This window comes from Anabas testudineus, chromosome 2 (assembly GCF_900324465.2).
Source record: "Anabas testudineus chromosome 2, fAnaTes1.2, whole genome shotgun sequence".
NCBI classification, from domain to species: Eukaryota; Metazoa; Chordata; class Actinopteri; order Anabantiformes; family Anabantidae; genus Anabas; species Anabas testudineus.
Window position 1 is genome coordinate 15,533,851 of NC_046611.1, and position 19,123 is coordinate 15,552,973.

General features: G+C 39.1%; 5 protein-coding genes across 8 annotated transcripts in view; 2 read left to right on the forward strand and 3 right to left on the reverse strand.

Annotated features, from left to right (window-relative positions):
- Window positions 1–19,123, reverse strand: part of LOC113163505 — a 1,294,879-nt gene that overhangs the window by 991,558 nt on the left and 284,198 nt on the right. The gene's annotated exons all lie outside the window — the stretch shown is intronic.
- The window catches only part of LOC113163522 (NACHT, LRR and PYD domains-containing protein 12-like), a 428,332-nt gene that overhangs the window by 200,184 nt on the left and 209,025 nt on the right, over window positions 1–19,123 (reverse strand). The window lies entirely within an intron of this gene.
- Window positions 1,401–6,910, reverse strand: eci2 (enoyl-CoA delta isomerase 2). Its single transcript, XM_026362302.1, has 11 exons — window positions 6,754–6,910; window positions 5,553–5,614; window positions 4,624–4,727; window positions 4,394–4,492; window positions 3,944–4,135; window positions 3,783–3,852; window positions 3,588–3,690; window positions 3,321–3,441; window positions 3,136–3,225; window positions 2,674–2,817; window positions 1,401–2,420 (listed from the first exon to the last, which is right to left on the reverse strand). Exons 1-11 carry the CDS (start codon window positions 6,807–6,809, stop codon window positions 2,265–2,267), a joined length of 1,197 nt encoding a protein of 398 aa, XP_026218087.1. The 5' UTR covers window positions 6,810–6,910; the 3' UTR covers window positions 1,401–2,264.
- LOC113163582 (GTP-binding protein Rheb-like) lies at window positions 4,916–14,062 on the forward strand. 4 transcript variants are annotated; one of them, XM_026362339.1, is made up of 9 exons: window positions 4,916–4,964; window positions 6,024–6,135; window positions 8,278–8,349; window positions 8,438–8,505; window positions 8,804–8,886; window positions 9,627–9,683; window positions 10,564–10,611; window positions 12,040–12,121; window positions 12,876–14,062. In XM_026362339.1, exons 4-9 carry the CDS (start codon window positions 8,449–8,451, stop codon window positions 12,966–12,968), a joined length of 420 nt encoding a protein of 139 aa, XP_026218124.1. In that variant the 5' UTR covers window positions 4,916–4,964; window positions 6,024–6,135; window positions 8,278–8,349; window positions 8,438–8,448; the 3' UTR covers window positions 12,969–14,062. The 4 variants fall into 4 exon arrangements, with proteins under 4 accessions (XP_026218124.1, XP_026218121.1, XP_026218123.1 ...); XM_026362336.1 differs by lacking the exon at window positions 4,916–4,964 and having other exon boundaries at window positions 5,668–6,135; XM_026362338.1 differs by lacking the exons at window positions 4,916–4,964; window positions 6,024–6,135 and adding an exon at window positions 7,130–7,249.
- Window positions 15,862–18,142, forward strand: LOC113163588 (gamma-crystallin N-B). The gene is made up of 5 exons (XM_026362345.1): window positions 15,862–15,882; window positions 16,461–16,552; window positions 17,115–17,271; window positions 17,615–17,760; window positions 18,007–18,142. The coding sequence occupies exons 1-5, from the start codon at window positions 15,862–15,864 to the stop codon at window positions 18,140–18,142; spliced, it is 552 nt and encodes a 183-aa protein (XP_026218130.1).

Consider the following 19,123-nt stretch of genomic DNA (forward strand, 5'->3'; position numbering starts at 1 on the left):
TATAAACTGTGCTGGTTGATTTACCGACAATATAAAGTACCAAACTGCCCTGGAAGCCCACACTTAATATTTCAGTTCAAGTGATGCCCACATGTTGTCCTCCATTATGAAATACTTTGAACATCCTGAGATAGCTTCCCACTGGAGAACCAGTAACAGTGCAAATTGAACATGCCTATAAAACCACATGGATGGAAACACGCTTCGATTCTGGTGTGTGTGTGTGTGTGTGTGAGTGTGTGTGAGTCTGTGTGTCCTGAGTCTGTGGTTTCAGATCAGTTTCACCTCGTCAGTCTCTGTATTTCAGTCCCCCCTCTGGTTGATTTCCCTCCTGCTGCCTCTTCTGAGCCACCTTCACCATCAGGCCGCCACTGAAACAGGATCTTCTGCACAACACAGCTTCCCGTTCTTTATTTTTATATTTGTGTGTATCCAATGAGACACTTTAGTTTGATACAGTTCTGGGTGATATTGATGCTCTGGAACATTGTTTGAAAGCTGATTTTGGTACAAATGAATAAACTTAATAGTGACTTTCTGTTTTAGCTGCAATGTAGTTTATTTTCAGGTGAGTGCTGCCACCTGGTGGATCAGCTCAAAAACTACACACAGAAGAAACAAGTGAAAAAATGCACCTCTTTGTATGTACCTCTTTATATGAGTTGTATGGGGCTGTTTTTCAATGAATTATGAAGTTGGCAGTAATGTGTATTATTGAACGTAAAGTGTTCTTAGTTATTTTAATGATTTTTCTTCTTACATTTGCTTCATGTACTTGTACTTTTGTCTTTATGCTGCAGCATCTGCAAGCTTTACATGTTGAAACATGAACGTTGAAGACAACGAGTTTAAACTCTCAGCACAGGAGAGAAAACACTAAGAAAATACATAGTTGTTCAGTTGTTTCCAGGACTTTTTTTGTTTTGGACTAAACTTGTGTAAGCAGTTTTTTTTATCTTTTAGGGTGTTTTTTTTGTTTCTGCATGTGAAAAGATTCACTACAGAAACCGAATTTCAAGTTGTCTAATAGACTTGGGATCATTGGATGAAAAAAAGTATTTGGTAATAATTTACCAGGATAATTATAACTCATATGATTCTGCTCTAATACAAGTTTCTTCAATGAGAATATTTGCAGTTTTTATCTATCAAAGAAATCTGAAGATGCACTATTTAGGTTTTATGTGGGTGGTTTAACAAAATCCAGGTTTTAAGGTATTTTTCTTTTTGTGGATATTAGAAAAATAATATAACCACGCTGGATCATGAAACAGTAACTATGAAACCTGTCAGACGTCTGTTGCTGTTGCTTCACCGTTGACTTTCTGAAGAACTTCATAGTCGCATATAAGTCGATCCCTGCTGCTTCACACAAACTGGAACAAACGTTAATATTTTAATAAACACAATCTGTTGATTTTATTGAAGTTAGAGTTCAATATATTACAACATGTTTAAGGCAGACATGTTTCAAACACAAACTGAAATCCTGTAATCACATAGAGAATACAGTATGAAAACATTCAGGCATGATGTGAGATGTCAGTTAAACACTTAAGGCCGTTTGTTAGAGTTATTATTATGAGTATTTTTTCATGTGTCACTCCCTTATTAAAACTAACTACACTGTACAGGTTTAGATGATCTGTGATCAGCGTCATCTTTTGTTGTTTGACAAGTTAGAAACTTGGACGACGAGCGAACATCATGCAAAACTGTAACCAAAGTGCTTCTGATGCCTCAACCACAGTTCTGCACACTGTACACCCACCTTCGCCCTTCGACCAATCAGAACATGAGCTGTTTAATTAAAAAAAAGTAGCATCTGCACTGATCAGCTGAGTTGGACGTGCAGCAGAGGATGATGGTGATGATGAGGTCAGTAGCTCTACAGCAATCGGGTCAAATGGTAAAATGTCAATCAGATGACAGCATGAAACTCATGTTGTCCAAAACTGGCCTGAGTGAAGTATAAAACTAAAACTTAATGGCAGAAGGCTGTGGGACGGGGTCTGTGATACATGCAAGCTTCATCATGATCATTTCTTGCACGAAGAATAGAGCTCAGGAAACATCACCACCATCCTCTGTGAGAACCATTGAATACAACACACTCTTGCAAATCAGTCAAACATGTCGTCTAAACTTCAACAAATTCACTGTGTGGGAATCAGCACGGCAGGGCTGAGCTGCTTCTACCACAGATACAACATTTAAACATCTGTTCCCGCCTCACACACACCCTCTGTCTGTATCTCTCTCCATTACAGCTTGGCCTTGCCCTGGAAGAAGCTCATGATGGCGTTGAAACACTCGTCTGATGTCCAGCGTTCAATCAGACGCTCCACCTCCGCATCATTCACGGCGTACAAACGCTCCTTCTCCATCGACCGGATCAGCTGCTTAGACAGAGCCAGAGACTGAAAGAGAGAGAGAAAGAGGAAGAAGGAGGGGGTGAGATTTTTGCTCTAATGTTTTTCTTTTATTTTCTTTTACAAATTTACAAATTCATTTTTTCCTAATTAACTTTATATCAGTTGTGGTTTTCAGTTTGAGTCCTGGAGTTTGTTTAATTACATCAACAACATGGTACCAGGTGATCTCTTGTTGGATTACCATATGTTACCGGCACACTGTGAATGCAGCACTGTGTCTGTGTGTGTTTGTGTTTACATTGGGTGGCAGCTTGGCGTAGGCCCTCAGTCTGGTCCAGACCTCAGACTGGAAGCTACTGTCAGGGAAGACCTCAGTGACCAGGCCGAGTTCACAGGCCTGAACTGCCGTCAGCTTCTTGTTGAACAGCAGCATCTCACTGGCCTGGAGGGAGCGAGTTTAGTACAGACGACACTTATACTGAGTCATTTCACAACAATACGTCACAACGACACCAACTAAAATCTGCACAGCACCTCTTTATAACTCCTGAATATTTTCAGTTTAAATAGTTCATCCTCATGCAGGCTAAAGTTGACATGAACTCTGGATTATCTCATCTCATCTTATCCAGACAGGAAGTACAGGAAGGAATGTAGCATCTACTTCCTGTAACAGACTCTGAAGTTGTTATTTTAGACGCTTCTGTAGAATCCGTCTGTGTTGTTGTCGCGTCTGTCGTGTTTAAGTGTGTGTGTGTACCTTGGCAGTGCCCATTATTTTGGGGAAAGTGTAGGAGGAGCAGCCTTCAGCGCTCTGACCCAACTGACTGAACGGCGTGTGGAACGTGGCCTGACAGAGACAGAGAGAGTTATTAATACACAAACGTGTTTCTGAAGTCAACGGAAATAACTACTGTGTCTGTGTGTGTGTGTGTGTGTGTGTACCCCATCTGTAGCGTAGACCAGGTCAAACAGTCCCAACACCGTGACAGAGATCCCGACAGCCGGTCCGTTTACCACAGCAACGAGTGGCTTCGGGAAATCAATGTAGGCCTTAACGTACGTCCTGCAGACGAGGACGTTAAACAGTTTAAATATAATAATACTACATTGGAAATTGGTATTGTTACTTTTACTCAAGGAAAAACATCTGAGATCATCTTCCACCACAGACCAATAAATTAATCAACTGATCAAGCAATCAGTGATCACCTGAGCAGATCTCCAGCACGTCTGGCCATGTCCTGCACTCCTCCCTCTGGGATCTTAGTGAAGTTATTCAAGTCATTTCCGCTGCAGTAGAAGTCACCAGCACCTGCAGAGACACGAGTGTGGATATGTGCAGTAGCCTTTATTTATATAGGGACATGGACGGCAAGATGTGTGTGTGGGTGTGAGTGTGTGTACCAGTAAAGACAGTGATGACTGAGTCGTCTTTTGCTGCCTGCTCCAGAGCTGCAACAATCTCATTGTACATCTGAAAGAGAAGAAAATAAGGTAAGACAAACCTCATCAAAAGTTGTGATGACAAAGTGTTGACATATTAACAAAAACTCGTGCACTCGCACATCGGTTGTGATGGCGTTTTTTTTGTCCGGTCGGTTCAGCTTGATGGTGGTGATGTTATCCTCTGTCGTGACTAATAACGTCTTGAATGTTGTTTCACTCCCAGCTGGCTGAGCGGCCACCTGTGCAGAGCTTCCACCTTCAGCCTCCACCAGAGAGCCAATCAGGTCGCAGTACTGCTGCCTGGCTTCTTCCTGACACACACAGACATTTACAGTTTGGTGGAGACATTAAAGGTCTGTAAAGGGACATTTCCCTTAATCTGACTCTTTTCTGCAGCGCCACAAGTCAAGAACACTGAAGAGAGGTTATTTTGGTGTTGTGCTTCACTCTGCTTATTTGGCTCCTGCGTTTTTTTCTATAAACTGCATCTTTCCCCTTCATTTGCTGCTATTTAAAACTGGCTGATGATAATGATAATAACTACAGAGCTCCTGATGAAGCTGCGATACCTCTGATATGGAGCCCAGTGATTTCCATGCGTCCCATTTGGCCTTGTTGACAAAGTCCAGCATACCTGGTTTGGGTGTGTTGCAGGGACCCTGCGTAGCCTGGAGGAAGAGGAGGATCAAATCAGTAATGCGTGTGTCACAAGCTCAAACTGATTAATTATTGTATCTTAGTAGATTAAACTGCTACATGTCTCTAAACCGAGCAGCATCACTGAGTGATCATCTCGTACCTGTTTGAACAGAGCGTAGATTTTTAGTTTGACTTCATTGCCTGGGTCTTTCTTCAGTGTTGACAGTTTGTTCTTCGCCTGCTCAAACTGCTCCACTGTTGCACCTGCACATACACAAAAAGTTTATGTTTAAAGTATAAAGTATAATTACGTTTGGCTGAAACTGAAATCTATTAGAATCTGCACATTTTATTCTATCAATGCTTTTATTGTGAAAGGCAGGGCTGGAAAAGGAGGAGCCTGGCCTGATAACAGGGTACGTATAGGATTAGTTTCAGGTGTGAACCTTTTCACTACCTGCAGCAGAACTCTGGGCTGATGACAAGTTTGTCTGGGTGAACGTGAGTTCACCTATTCCATGTTCATTTATGTTTGTCCTGCCTGCATTTCAATGTCTTTAGTCTTTATGGCTGTTATGTCTGCTTAATTTACCTTGTGATTATTTACCTTTATTACATGAGATGTGTGGTAACAATACTCATTGCCTATAATTTCTGTTTAGATAAGAACTAGCACCATTGTCCAGCCCAGTTACTACATGTCTTAATTAACCTCTCAACCATCTGCAACAAAGACTTTCAATAAACCTTAACTTGAATGGATAGTTTTTAATTTTCATTTGCCTAGAAATCAATACAGGGCATCTTACAGTCCTTGTTACAAATATATTTTGGCATGTCACTAGGAAAAAAAAAAAGGTTTAATCAAAATTTCATCAACTATTACAAAAAGTTCTCAAATGCCCAGATTTTATTCTGACCAGTAAGATTCCTCCAACACCCAAAATATATCTGATCAAAGTTGATTCTAGCTGCTTGACCGGTTGCTCTGCTGTTAATAAAAATCCCCTACTGCTGGTTCATGAGCTAAATTAATCAACGATCCACTAAAAAAATGTGATAAATGAAGAACTCGCAGCAGACACTCACCCATCATAGAAGAGGCTGTGGTGTGCAACGTCTGACTGGGAATGCTGGAGAATCTGAGCAGGCTGGTGACACAGGAGGAAAAGTTAATACACAGCAACTACACTTGGTAACCTGTTGACTTTCAATTCAAAAATATGCCTAAATATTGCTGGTACAACTCCTCATGTGCTTTTAGATTTGCCACTTGTTTTCAATTTAAATGGCAGAAACAAGAACAGAACAAGAACAAGCAGCTTCATAAGGTGTTTTAGGCGAAGGACGGAAAAAATGTAAATGAATACAAACTTGAATTTTTATGGAAAGTGGTTGTACAGTCTAGTGTTACCAATTATTAACATGCTTGTTTTATCTTGACTTGGCAACTTGACATTTTCAAATTTCTTGACCACTAAACTGGAGATGTCTGACATTTCATTTCATTTTAAAATGTCAGTTTTTTTTACTGTCCAACCATCCATCCGTACACTTAAGGTTTGCGGGAATGCTGGAGCCTATCCTGGCTGTCATTGGGCTGAGAGGAGGGGTACAACCTGGACAGGTCGCCTGTCCATCACAGGGCTGACATACAGAGAATCTGTCTTTGGTATCGTCCTTTTATTTCTCCTATAATTAAATATCTGGCATTTTGAAATATTTTTTCCTTACAGTTAAGTGCTTGACTCATACACCTTTGAATATGAATAATTTAAAACGATCATACTACTTGTTCCTATTATGTTTTCAATAACATGAACTGAAAGTAGTAAAGACACTTAAGGTGTTGTCTCCATTACTGTAGATAACAGTAATGCGGGGAAAGGTCACAGCACAGCTAACTGTAGCTGACTATCTGGCTACCACAGTCACTAGCATGATACAAACCAACTAAACTAGCTCAAAATAATTCCTCATTACTTAAACTGTGTGAAGACTGTGCAGCTCATACCTGTTTAACTTAACAATTAACATATTTACCAAGCTACACTGACTGATGCTATCTTGTTAGCTTATAATCATTCATTCATCAGCTGTCAATGTGTGCTGCTAACACACAAACGTCATCGAAAAGAGAACTATCCTAAGAGACGGCACAGACTTTCTGAAGTGACTAACTCTGCTAAGCTAACGCTGACTTCTACTGCAGCGTCTAAAAGACAAGTATCGGCTTCAAACGCCACGGTAACAGCATTAATGTTGGCTTACATAGACTGTCCACGCTCACCTTCTTAATTTATCAAAACGCCAGGGAGCGAAGCACTTCAGGGCGACGGCGGCCATTTAAACCCACAGACAGAGGTCCAGAGTGCACAAGGACGGAAGAGTGAGCTAGCTTAGCCGCAGCGAGCTAAGTAGCAGCTAATTCATGAACGAACGTTCTGTTTACATCGATGCTCCCGCCCACTTTGTTGTCTTCTGCACTTCCATTGGCTCTAGCGAAGCGTCGGGCAATCACATTTATCCAATGAATGGAGGCTTCAACGCCCGGCGCGTCCCTTTAAAACCAATCGGAGCACACGCTTGCGACGAAGGCCCGCCTCACCTGCGTGTGCGTGGCCAATCGGCGTTGGGCGCTCCTCAGTAATGCGGTGAGTCCGGTTTCTTCGGGAAGAGGTGATGCAGGAGCCTGGATGCTCTGTCCGCTTATCTGGATGATCAGATTAAGACCATGCCGCAGCCAAAATCGCGGAAAATCGCTGTGTTGGGTTACAGGTCGGTGGGTAAGTTCTCGTCGTATTATGGCCTAAAGTGAATAACCGCATTAGGCACATTTTGCAGTGGCGCATGTCAGTGAGCATCCACGCCTCTACTATTAATATAAAGCTTGTCCCACAGCAACATCTGGACTGTCATCCTGTTAACCCACATGACTCAAACAACACGAAGCAAGAATGCTGACGCTGTTAACGTGTTTCTAGTACTGTGGAGTAACTGATGTTACAAGCGGACAAGACACAGATGTTCATTTAAAACTTGAAACTAAAATCCATTTTACTATAATTGACTATGAGCTGTGATTGGTTCGTTGACAGCCAATCAGTGTGACAGGTGTAGTCCTGATGCTGAGCCTCAGATCATCACATCAGATGATAACTGTCTCTGTTTCACCTGGATCACACCTGACACAATCAAATATAACAGTATGTATGCAAATGTCTGTGCAGGATGATGTTTCAGTGATGCATTATAAATAAGATAATTAAATAAAAACTAACGTGATGAGTAATTAAACAAAATAAGGTAACACATGCACACTTCTAACAGGTTAATTACCTGTAATATTTTTAATAATATACTAATACTTCAAACATGTTCTATAGAATTACAACTTTTGTACCATAGTCCTACAGCGTAACATATTTTTCTCCCCCATAAACAACATTATATTCTGGAAAATTATTACCACCATATCCCAACCTATAGTTGTAGCTTCTGTTCTAGGTGTTGAAATAAAATGTGAGAGAGCTATAAAGTAAATTTGATGTGTTGACTTTTGAAGTGGTGAAGTTTCCATTGTATGAATTAAAACTCTTCATGAGTTTAAAATAAAAGGGCGGATGTGCACCTCCAGATAGCCTGGGTTGTATTCTGTTATTATGTTCCTGCAGCGTTCCTTATTGAGTTCAGATGCATGTCAAGTTATTTATATTTTAATTTTCAGGGTAATATCATGTGGGATGAATCACTTTAATGCTACGACTGTAAAACTGGACACTTGATGATTCATCAGCAATTCGTTTGTTTCCAGGAAAGTCGTCTCTCACCATCCAGTTTGTGGAGGGCCAGTTTGTCGACTCCTATGACCCCACCATAGAGAACAGTGAGTCCCAGTTTGTCAGTTGTTGGACTTTAGCTGACATCAGCTCTGCTGCAGTTTTACAACTCTTAACTTGTGTGTTGTCTGTCAGCGTTCACCAAGATGATGACGGTGAACGGGCAGGAGTACAACCTGCAGCTGGTCGACACGGCTGGTCAGGTGAGCTCATCACTTTATGTACTGGGAAAATGTGAAGCTGCAGGTGATGTTTACCTGTGTCATCCAGATGTAGCCATGACCATGACTAGTTAGTGAACGCTGTACTGTTATAATACTTGTATAGATGTATGCACCTACAGCTCCTCACATGTCACTTACCTGTTTATTATACACTTGGACATATGTTTTACCTAGCCAATGGTTTATAGCCTAAACAGTTTACTGAAGAAACAATTGAATCGACCATAAAACCAGTATTATCTTCATTTCTAATCTTCCTCTTTCCATTGGTCTGTAGGATGAGTACTCCATCTTCCCTCAGAGTTACACTATCGATGTTGACGGTTACATCCTCATCTACTCTGTTACTTCCTACAAAAGGTCGGTGACACTTTCTTAGTTTTTTCTTTTTTACTGTTACATACCAACTTTAATTCCTAATTTTTTTATTTTTATCAATCTTATATATTCCTGTGGAAAGAGACTTAGTGAGTTAATCACGATGTGCATGAATTGTGAATAAAATGTCAGCGAAGAGATTAACAGAAGTGTGTGGACCGGCGAGGAGACTGTAACCTTCCTCACACTGAAACAGTGATGTTAGGCTTACATCATGTTTTCTACACGCTTTTCCATGGTTAGCCTGCTTTGACTGAAGCTCTTTTAATGACCTCATCGTCTTCTGCAGTGGTTTAATGTCACAGGCGACAGTATGAGCTCCAGCAGCTGTTTACTTCAACGAACCAGCTCCGTCTAGTCACTCGCTCCAGCGTTAGTGAGGGGAAACATGGATTCATTCATTCATTCATGTTTTCTTTTGCCAGTTTGTCTGTTTTTGAATGAAAACCCACTTACAACCTATTCATAATTCTAATGGGGTGTGTTTGTAAAATTCCGACATTTTTCAAATTGCAAACATTAAGTTTTCAGTGCTTTGCTTCCTCTCTGGAGTTAATGAGATAATTGACTTGTCTCTGGTGGTTCATAGGAAACGTCTGGCCATGTTAACGCGCACTGTGAAAGAGCAGCTCGTTAAGACTGTTGCCGTGGCAATTAACTGCTTTTTCCCCCTGTCGATATATGGAAGCAGACAGAGTAATGTTGTTTCTGCATCTCTGTAGTTTTGAGGTCGTCAGGGTGATCCACGAGAAGCTGCTGGACATGGTGGGAAACGTCCAGTATGTGTACACACACACACACACACACACACACACACACACACACACACACAGTTAATGAATTCTCTGTTTCAAGAATAGTTTTTAAGCAACTTAAAAATAAACAGCAAGCACAGGATTTAATGCTACATTTATTTATTTGGTTCATAGTTGGTTGAGATGGAAACAATCGGTGAGTGACTTGTGTTCACATCATCACACAGCTGTTATGAGCTCAGAGTTTATCACTGAATTTTTATTACTCATAAACCTACTCATGGGAAATAATCCAGCCCCTGTAAAACCATGGAGGCCGAAGTCCCTCGGTTAGCAGTTTTTATTGAAACTGTATATTATTAGAAATTATAGTAGTATTTTAATTTTATTTAATAATATTTTCATTTTGGCAAATTGGGTCAGCTAGAAGCAGCTGCTGTTTAGTGGACCCATGCATGTATACACACACAACTATCACTGAATGTGATGAATCAGTCTCTGGCACGCTTTGCTGTTATGTGGAGCGTGGTTTTCTGTGATTCTGGGGGAATTATGGAGGATTTGGAGTAGATTTATCAGAGACGGTGATATCCTAGAGAAGTGAAAGACACACAGAATCTCATTACTGTGTTCAGATATGACTGAGATGTGACTCTGAGTATGGGTGAGACTTGTGAGGGGCTTCGAAATACCTGCCCTAATTTCAGGCACTTCTTACAAGTCTGGTACCTGGTAACATATTTTAGACTAATTTGTCCATTCAGCTACTAAATGTGCAGAACCATATGTTCATATCTCCAAACCCTGACACATCTCTGTAGGGATAAAACTTCTTTTTCTCTGTTATTGTTGGTAATTCAAACTCTGGGATTAATAAACACTTTCTCTCTGTGTCTCTCTCCAGAGTCCCATTGATTTTAGTTGGAAACAAAAAAGACCTGCACATGGAGAGGTAACACACTTCATCACACACACACACACACACACGTGTCGGCAGGAGGGTTGTAAATCATAATGCTTTAAAGGTTAACACAGTAAACACTGTCCCTAGTTTTATTTTTTAAAGGTCACAGTTTGTGTAATATTATGTTTGATGTGACCTGTAAAGGCCTTAAGATGCACAGAGGAGTGTTTGACATGTGGATATAATAGGTTTCTATCACTTTCTATAATTGTATATGTTTGCATATAAATCTAAAGTCTTAACCTACAATGTAAATTGATTTATGTTGAAAGCTGATGCTGACTGCTCAGAATAACTATTAGGTTCATGCTTTTTGTTGTCCCATAATACCAGGTTAAACAAAATCGATTAAACATTTAAATGCAGCAGAAAGTAGGTTATAAATGGTCACAGCAGCAAAATGAACTAGTCATGCATCACTACTTCCTGTAGCTGTTATTAAATATCATAGTTCCCCTGTACTTGTTAAAGCTTTTAACATGAACAGAAGCAGGAAGTGTTTAGTTTCTATAAATTGACTGGTATATTGACATGTCGCCACTTGTTCAAATGGACAATAAAAACCAAATATATAAGATAATAATAATATATTCTAACCACTGTTTGCCATATACAATGTGCTGTAATTATACACAACCTCAATCATCATCATCGTGTGTGTGTGTGTGTGTGGTCAGTGTTTGTATTTGGGTCTGTATTTATAGGGCAAAGGTGATGTGGTTGAAACACTGCGGCAGTTTGATCTTCGCAGCAGTGTCCACTTACAGAAGGCGAACACTGCAGCTCCAATTACTCACCCTGTGTGTGTGTGTGTGTGTGTGTGTGTGTGTGTGTGTGTGTGTGTGTGTGTGTGTGTGTGTGTGTGTGTGTGTGTGTGTGTGTGTGTGTGTGTGTGTGTGTGTGTGTGTGTGTGTGTGTCTGCAGGCTGCCCTGAGATCCAATTAGAGCATCGAGGAAAAGCTTTTACAGCAGAAAGGTGTTTAGAGGCAGTTGAGGGTGAAAAAGGACACGAGAGGAGAGGAAGTGGGGAAAATAAGAGTAAAATGTGGAGATGAAAAGGAATCGTTGGAACCATGAGAGCAAGGATGAAAGGAAAGACTAAAAAAAAAAAAAGAGAGAAGTAAACTTGGAAAGGAGTGAAGGAATGAAAAAGGGAATGGTGGATAAAGAAAAGAAGAGAAGAGTAGTAAGAAGATCAGAGGGAATAAAGAAACAGTGCAGAGGACAGAGATCAATACGAGGCAGCAGAGAAAAAGGAGAAAAACACTTTACCTGTGAGTGAGGCTGTTCTGTGGCTTTGGTTTATGTGAGGTCAAAAAGAAATACTCATAAAACGGTTTGTTGTGTTTTAAGAAAAGTGCAACAACAAAAAGGAGTTCTAATAATTCCGTCTTCACTTCAACATCTGTTGTGCAGAGTGATCAGCTTCGAGGAGGGGAAGGCCCTGGCGGAGTCGTGGAACGCTGCTTTCCTCGAGTCTTCAGCCAAAGAAAACCAGGTGAGAACACCTTGTGCTATGTTCTCCCTCTATAGAAGGGAGAACGTGACAAAGTCTGCACCGTCTGACACAATAGAACTTGTAATAATGTTCTGAAACAGTTTTTTCTTAGAGTCAGAAATAAACCAGCGTGATTCTGTCTGAACCAGTAATCCCAAACACATCAAACTCAGCGTGTGTGAACTTATCAAATTAGCGACTGACTTAACAAGCTTTTCTTCTTAATTTCGTCTTAATTGAATCAGTGGAACAATCCTCAGAACAGCATGTCAGGGCAGCGGTGAGTCTGGTACAGAGAAAACCGAAAGCTGCTCAGATGTTGTGATGTTGTCTGGTTAATTAGAAATTCACATTTTTATCTTTGGGTTGATTGTACTTGATTGATACAGGATACACAGCAGCTTCTGTTAAATGACTTATCATCTCACTGTGAATTACAGTTACTGTCATGTGCATATTTAAAGCTTTACTGCATGAACTCTGCATCAAATGACGATGATGTTTTTCAGTCATGGTTGGGTTTGTCCATAGACCTCCTTATGCTTACCCTGCCTTGTATCTCACTTGGAAGTGGCTTTGGATAAAAGCATCTGCCAAATGACTAAATGTAAATGTAGTCTAATAATTTTTTTAAACTGCTGTAGGTGGTGTCTGTACCAGTAGTTCTACCAGCTCAGTACGTCTGAATTATCTGTCCCATAATTCCAGTGTATGTTAGTGACCAGTCTGACCTACTCTGTCTCCTCCTCCTTAGACAGCAGTCGAAGTGTTCAGGAGGATGATCCTGGAGGTTGAGAAGATGGAGGCGGGTCAACCACAGGGTCGGACACCCTGCTCAATGATGTAGCTTCCAAAAAATGTGTCCCACCCCTATCCCCATCTCCACAGTGGACAGCAATAGTCCTGATCTGTTTTGTTTACTCCTCAGACGAGAGGTTACACCAAACTCTGTTCAAAAATCTGCAGATTTAACTGGACTTGCACACTAAAAACTCATCATCAATCACTGCTAAATCTTTGTTGAAATTGCAAATAGGACAGAAAACCTCACAAGGATGTTTAAGCTTTCAGAGAGTAGAAACAAAAAACCTAGAAACTCAGTGCTGATGTTTAAACGTGAACTGTAGATTTTCAGAACATCAGCAGTGAGGTAGGAGGGCATTTTGTGGCCTCTGTTGGGCTTTTTACAACTACTACAGCTCCTTGATCCATGTAAACACACTGGAGAGTGGCAGTGAGGAGTTCTAAAGTTAATATTTATTAAAACAAACAAGCCAATGTTAGTCTAAACAACTATAAAGACAATTCTCTTAATTGCCTTTAATGTTAAAACACAATTTGATAGTTGGTCACCTATGACCAGGGTTAGTGTTTCAGCTCCCAGTCCCTCCTAGGCACATGTTGACATGTCCCTGGGACAAGACATTGACATCCTGTAGTAATTATATATGTATAGCTGTTTGACAACAGCTTCACCAAGGGCATCAATAAGGTTTATTATTAATAATAATAACAACATTAAGATAACTCTAAACAGATTTTCGAATGGGGTTTGGTATGATGTTCTCTGTGTTTCAGTGGAGGACCAGAAAAAAGTGTATAACTCGTGCATTAGTTGAATCAGAAACAAGAAGAATGCATGATCAAAAATAACAAACAAAAACATAACAGAATAAAGTAATTGAAGTAATAGTCAGTAATATATACAAAAATATTGACTGTGACAAGTTTAGAGTGGCATTAGATGTGGTATTTACATGATCTTAAAAGAACATAATTATATTATTTGGCCATTTATCACATTTTAACTTACCATGCTTAAATTAGTTAATCAGGTAATAGTAGATGCTGATGTTCGCCTGAAACTCCATGTTGAAAGATTATGACCCTGTGTGCTGCTAAACTCCCTCAACCGATTATTCAATATATATATATATATATTGAAGAAAAAACACTTTTTATATGTACAAAGAAATAGTTCTGTTTTTATGACTGTTCTCATTAAAGCTGTGTTCTATTGTTTGGCTAAAGCGCTGTGTCTTTGTTAAAGCTGATGATCGATTTAATCACTAGATGAAGGCATCGGTATGGAGTCAAGTAACAGAGCCTTAAATGAATAGAAATTAATTTGAAGAAACTTTGTAGTTGTTGTTTTTGTTCAATATAAAATATCTAACTTTTCATAATTTGTGTCCAACAAGGGTACAATAAATTATTTACATAACGGATTCATATTTTGTTCTGCCGCTTAAATGTCATATAGTGGAATATGGCATCCTCGCAAAGACTAGCGTGGCATATTCTGTTGGTCCAACGGGAGATGCCAATTTGTTTTTATTGAATTAGCTGAAATAATGAATCAAAATAGCTAATCAGTTTCTTCTTTTAGCTCCACCAATATCATAACCACAGTATTAGCAAGAATTCCAGCAGATGGCAGCCTCAGCCCAGCAGAGAGCAGCACCAAGACTTGACATTAAGTTACACTATGCTACAGTGGCCAATACATCGTATATCAGATATTATGTAACTGTAAGACACTCCTGCCTCACTATATACAACAGAATATATATATATATATATATATATATATATATATATATATATATATATATATATATATATATATATATATATATATATATATATATATATATATATATATATATATATACACACATACCTTTCTTTGATTCCTTCCTAAATTAAGGCTGCTTCAAGTGTTAAGATCATTACTTTTCTATAACTTTTTATATCATGATATTAGATTGTTGATTTTCTATGTGTACTTTTGTAAGCTGTATTTTACTGTGGTAAAATAGTAAAAACTTCTAATCATTTTGGAAGTTGTTCTGGGCTCTTTGGTTACCATTTGTTTTTTCGTCCTTTCAATTTATCATACATTTTACTTCACATGTAGGGAGGTTGGCTACAGTGTACCTTAAACTTCTAAATAATATGTGCTGTGTGTAACTTTAACCTCTTTTTTTCTAATCTCCTTAGACAACTTTCTCTTTAGTTTTCTGTGGTCCATGTTTACTATGATACCAAACAGCTCAGTGACCACTTTTCACCCTGTAAATAGACAGACTGATTATTTTTATTTATTATTACTTTTGTCAGTTTCACATTATTTCAGTCACCCTTTTTTCTTTCTTTACATGGAAGACAACAATTTTGTCAACATCTGTATGGTTTGTCAATGAATTACTACTTTTATTTAGCTAAAAAATATATATATTTATTTAATTAATCTCTGACCCATAATTATGATGTTAATAAGTCATCTACAGGTTCAGATATGTTAAGACCAGGATGCAGCTAATACAAAATTTGTCTTTGCATGAATCACTGTTTTATTTTCTCTACCTGTTATCTGAACACAACGTTACGCAAATGTTATAGGAATGCTGTGTACATACATAGAAACCCTCTACGACTATATGAGCTCTGTCTGTGTCTCTATAGAAGCGTGGTCTGTGCAGTATCATTGACCCTGCAAATCTCAGGCCAAGCACATTCTATTGAGACACACGCACGCAGCAGAATCCGCAGACACATCAGGATGAAGGGAAAGCGTTGAGGCAGCAGAAACGTTCAAAGCCTCATCTTTTGTCCTCTGGGCAGAGACCTCGCCCCTCGGTCACCCCCCTGCCGTATATATTGAGGTGTCCAACTTTTTCTCTTTTACACTGTGTGTGTGGTTGTGGGCCAGGTTGGACGACATCCAGTGGGCAAAAATGTCACAGTACTCTGGAAAGGTGAGTAACAACAGCAGCAGCTGTAATCATACAGCTGGTGTTAACAACAGAAGTTAAAGTTTAGAATGTGGTGATGTGATCAACGGGAAAATGTCCAAGGATTCTCTGTCAAGTTAGGACAGGAGTTGTTCACATGGGGAACATGTAATTTAAAGAAATTAAGTTCTCTTTCTTGCAAACTATAAAAGTTCCTAACTTCAATTGAAATGTCGACTAAATTAAAAGCATTTAAAGTTTAACATTAAGTGTTCTATAGTGTTTTTATGTCATTTTCCCTGACTTTGTTGTAGTCTTCAGCTGGATCAACTAATCCTCCAGATTTCTCTTGTTGTTTGCTACTGAGTTAATAACAGACATGTTGACTGACATGTAGACCTGCCTCATACAATTCTCTGATCCTAGATCGTTGTGAGTTTCAGAAGTGGAGAGTAAATACGTTAAAGCTGCTTCCTTTGTGCAACAATCAGGAAATAACAGTGACGGATACATGATACTTTATGATTGTTAAACACTGTATTTAATTGATTTCAGCAGCAGCTACAGACGGATTATCACCTATTCATCTACTTTTTCTCCAGATTACCTTCTATGAGGGGAAATGTTTCACCGGCAGGAAGCTGGAGGTCAGAGGTGACTGTGATAACTTCCAGGACCGTGGCTTCATGAACAGGTGAGAGGCTTTGTGGTGACAAACAGTGTTGATGTTTTCTGACTTAAAAAGGTTAATTTTGCTCATCTTTAAATCATCTTTTTCTCTTTTCTCACTGTGGCTAATGTCCACAATTCTCTGCTGATGCTCATGAATAAATATACCACCAAATATTTCTTTTATTACAAGCCATACTGTACCTAAATTTGATTAGTGTTAACTGTATATAGCTGAGTTGATCTGCAGAGTTTGTATCAGATGCATTTTGGTCTTAAATAATGTACTTCTGCTTTTCAGATATTTTCACACTTGTCAAGACCATAATAGAAACAAAAAGTTTTTTTCACATTAAAAATCTGTCTATGAAGGAAGTACTGCAACACAGTAAACATTTCTTAATTCAGTATAATGTCCATATACAAAGCACTAACAGCATTTATGTGTTGTTTTTGAACAATGTAATTCTACATGTATCGACATTGTGCTCCAGATTTTTCATATTAACTGGAGAACAGAGGAAAACGATCTGATTCTTTCTGTCACCGGGGCAGATTCAGTAAATGTAATTTCTGTTTGTTGTCAGGGTGAACTCTATCCGTGTGGAGAGCGGAGCCTGGATTTGCTATGATCACCCTGACTTCAAGGGCCAGCAGTACATCCTGGAGCACGGAGAGTACCCAGAATTCCAGAGGTGGAACTCCCACAATGACCACATGGGATCCTGCAAGCCCATCCGCATGGTACGCACCTCACACAGGGTTTATCTTTTTTAATAATGAACCATCAGGTCTCACATCCTAGTCTATAATAAGGCTGCTGGAAACATAAAATTCACATTTGAATGAAGTACTTATGCATGATTATGGCAACTCCTCTGATCTTGCCTTTAGTACTACCCTTAAGATTTAAACTGCAAAAATCAAGTTAAATGTAAAATAAAAAAATTGGATTTGATTTCATTTATTGGCAATAGCATGTTCAGCAAAATCAGTTTTTGTTTGTTTGTACTGTCTCTTCTCAGTACAAACAGTGCAACGAGGAAAAACTAACTTTCACTTAATTTGACTGTCTTCCTACTGTCAGCATGGAGAGCACTACCGCATCGAGCTGTTTGAGGGCTGCAACTTCTCTGGTCAGTGCGTGGAGATCTGCGATGACTGTCCCTTCCTGCAGAGCCGTGGATTCTCTAAGAACTGCATCAACTCCGTCAAGGTCTACGGAGATGGAGCGTGAGTTCAACACAAATACACTTTTATTATAGTTACGATAATTTGGGTGATCACTTGGCCTTCCAACACTTTGGTCTATAAAGACTTGTCAGCAAATGCTCTCAGGATTGAATGAATCATGATGATTTTGTTGATCACTGACTATTATTCAGATGAGCCTTGTTTGAGTTTTAATAAGCCTGCACAGATTTATAAAAACCTGATATGTTATAAATCCTCCAAACCTTTGTTTTCCTCCATCTTCAGCTGGGTGATGTATGAGGAGCCAAACTTCCGTGGTCGCATGTACATCGTGGAGCGTGGCGACTACTGCAGCCATAACGAGTGGCAGGCCCAGAACCCCAACATCCAGTCCATCCGCAGAGTTGTCAACTACTTTTAAACTCTGACCTCTGATCCCCTTCACTCCTTCCTCAAGCGCACCCTCATCTCCTATGACTACTTCCACCACTGTAATCATGTACAATAAATAAATCAAGACTATAATAAGAAAACAGTTCTTTTTTATCAAACATTTTGTGTGTGTGTGTTGTTTTGTGTGGCCACAGTATTTAGAGGAGCTTTTCAGACGAGAAGAAAGTAAATATTTATTTCTAAATGTATGTAATATTTTCTTGCCAATTACTAAACAATTTTATTCTTAAGCTAAAAACGACTAGGTTACACTGGTGACAGACATTTTAACTGATGATTGCTTTATGACATCAGAAGCTAAAAACATGTATTTCATTAAGGTGATCTACAGGATAAAGCCAATTTGTTAAATATAGAAAAGGTATTTCCAGGCCCACAAAATTTATATTAGTGAGGAGACAAAGTAACAATATAAACTTATAATATCTGATACTGCTGCAAATGTAAGTGAAGATAAAGTAAATAATTTAACCTAATATAGGTAAATAAAGTAGTTTTCTACAATACAACATTAGTAATGAAGAGTCAAACTTTACTAATGTACCAGTGTTTAATGCTTGTTAAGAATCATACAAAATATTTGGCTCAATAAAGCCCAGATGACAAACAAATAACATCAAAAACTGACCGGTCTGGCTCTTTAATCTGAGTGCCACAGACAGATACTTCTTATTTAAGATAATTATAATACATATATTGATGCGTACATATTACAGTAGCTAAAGGAAATGATTGCAACAATGTCCTTCTTTGGTGTTCCACAGTTTCTTGTCTTTCAGCAGATGTTGGTCTGCAGGAGGTTTTAGATGAACATAAGATCAGTCTGAGGAGGAGATGTGAATGTGTGACTGAAGGAAGTGATGAAACAGGAAGTGGAACCCTCCTCAATAGGATCTACACTGAGCTCTACATCACAGAGGGACAGAGTGAAGAGGTTAATACCCAACAT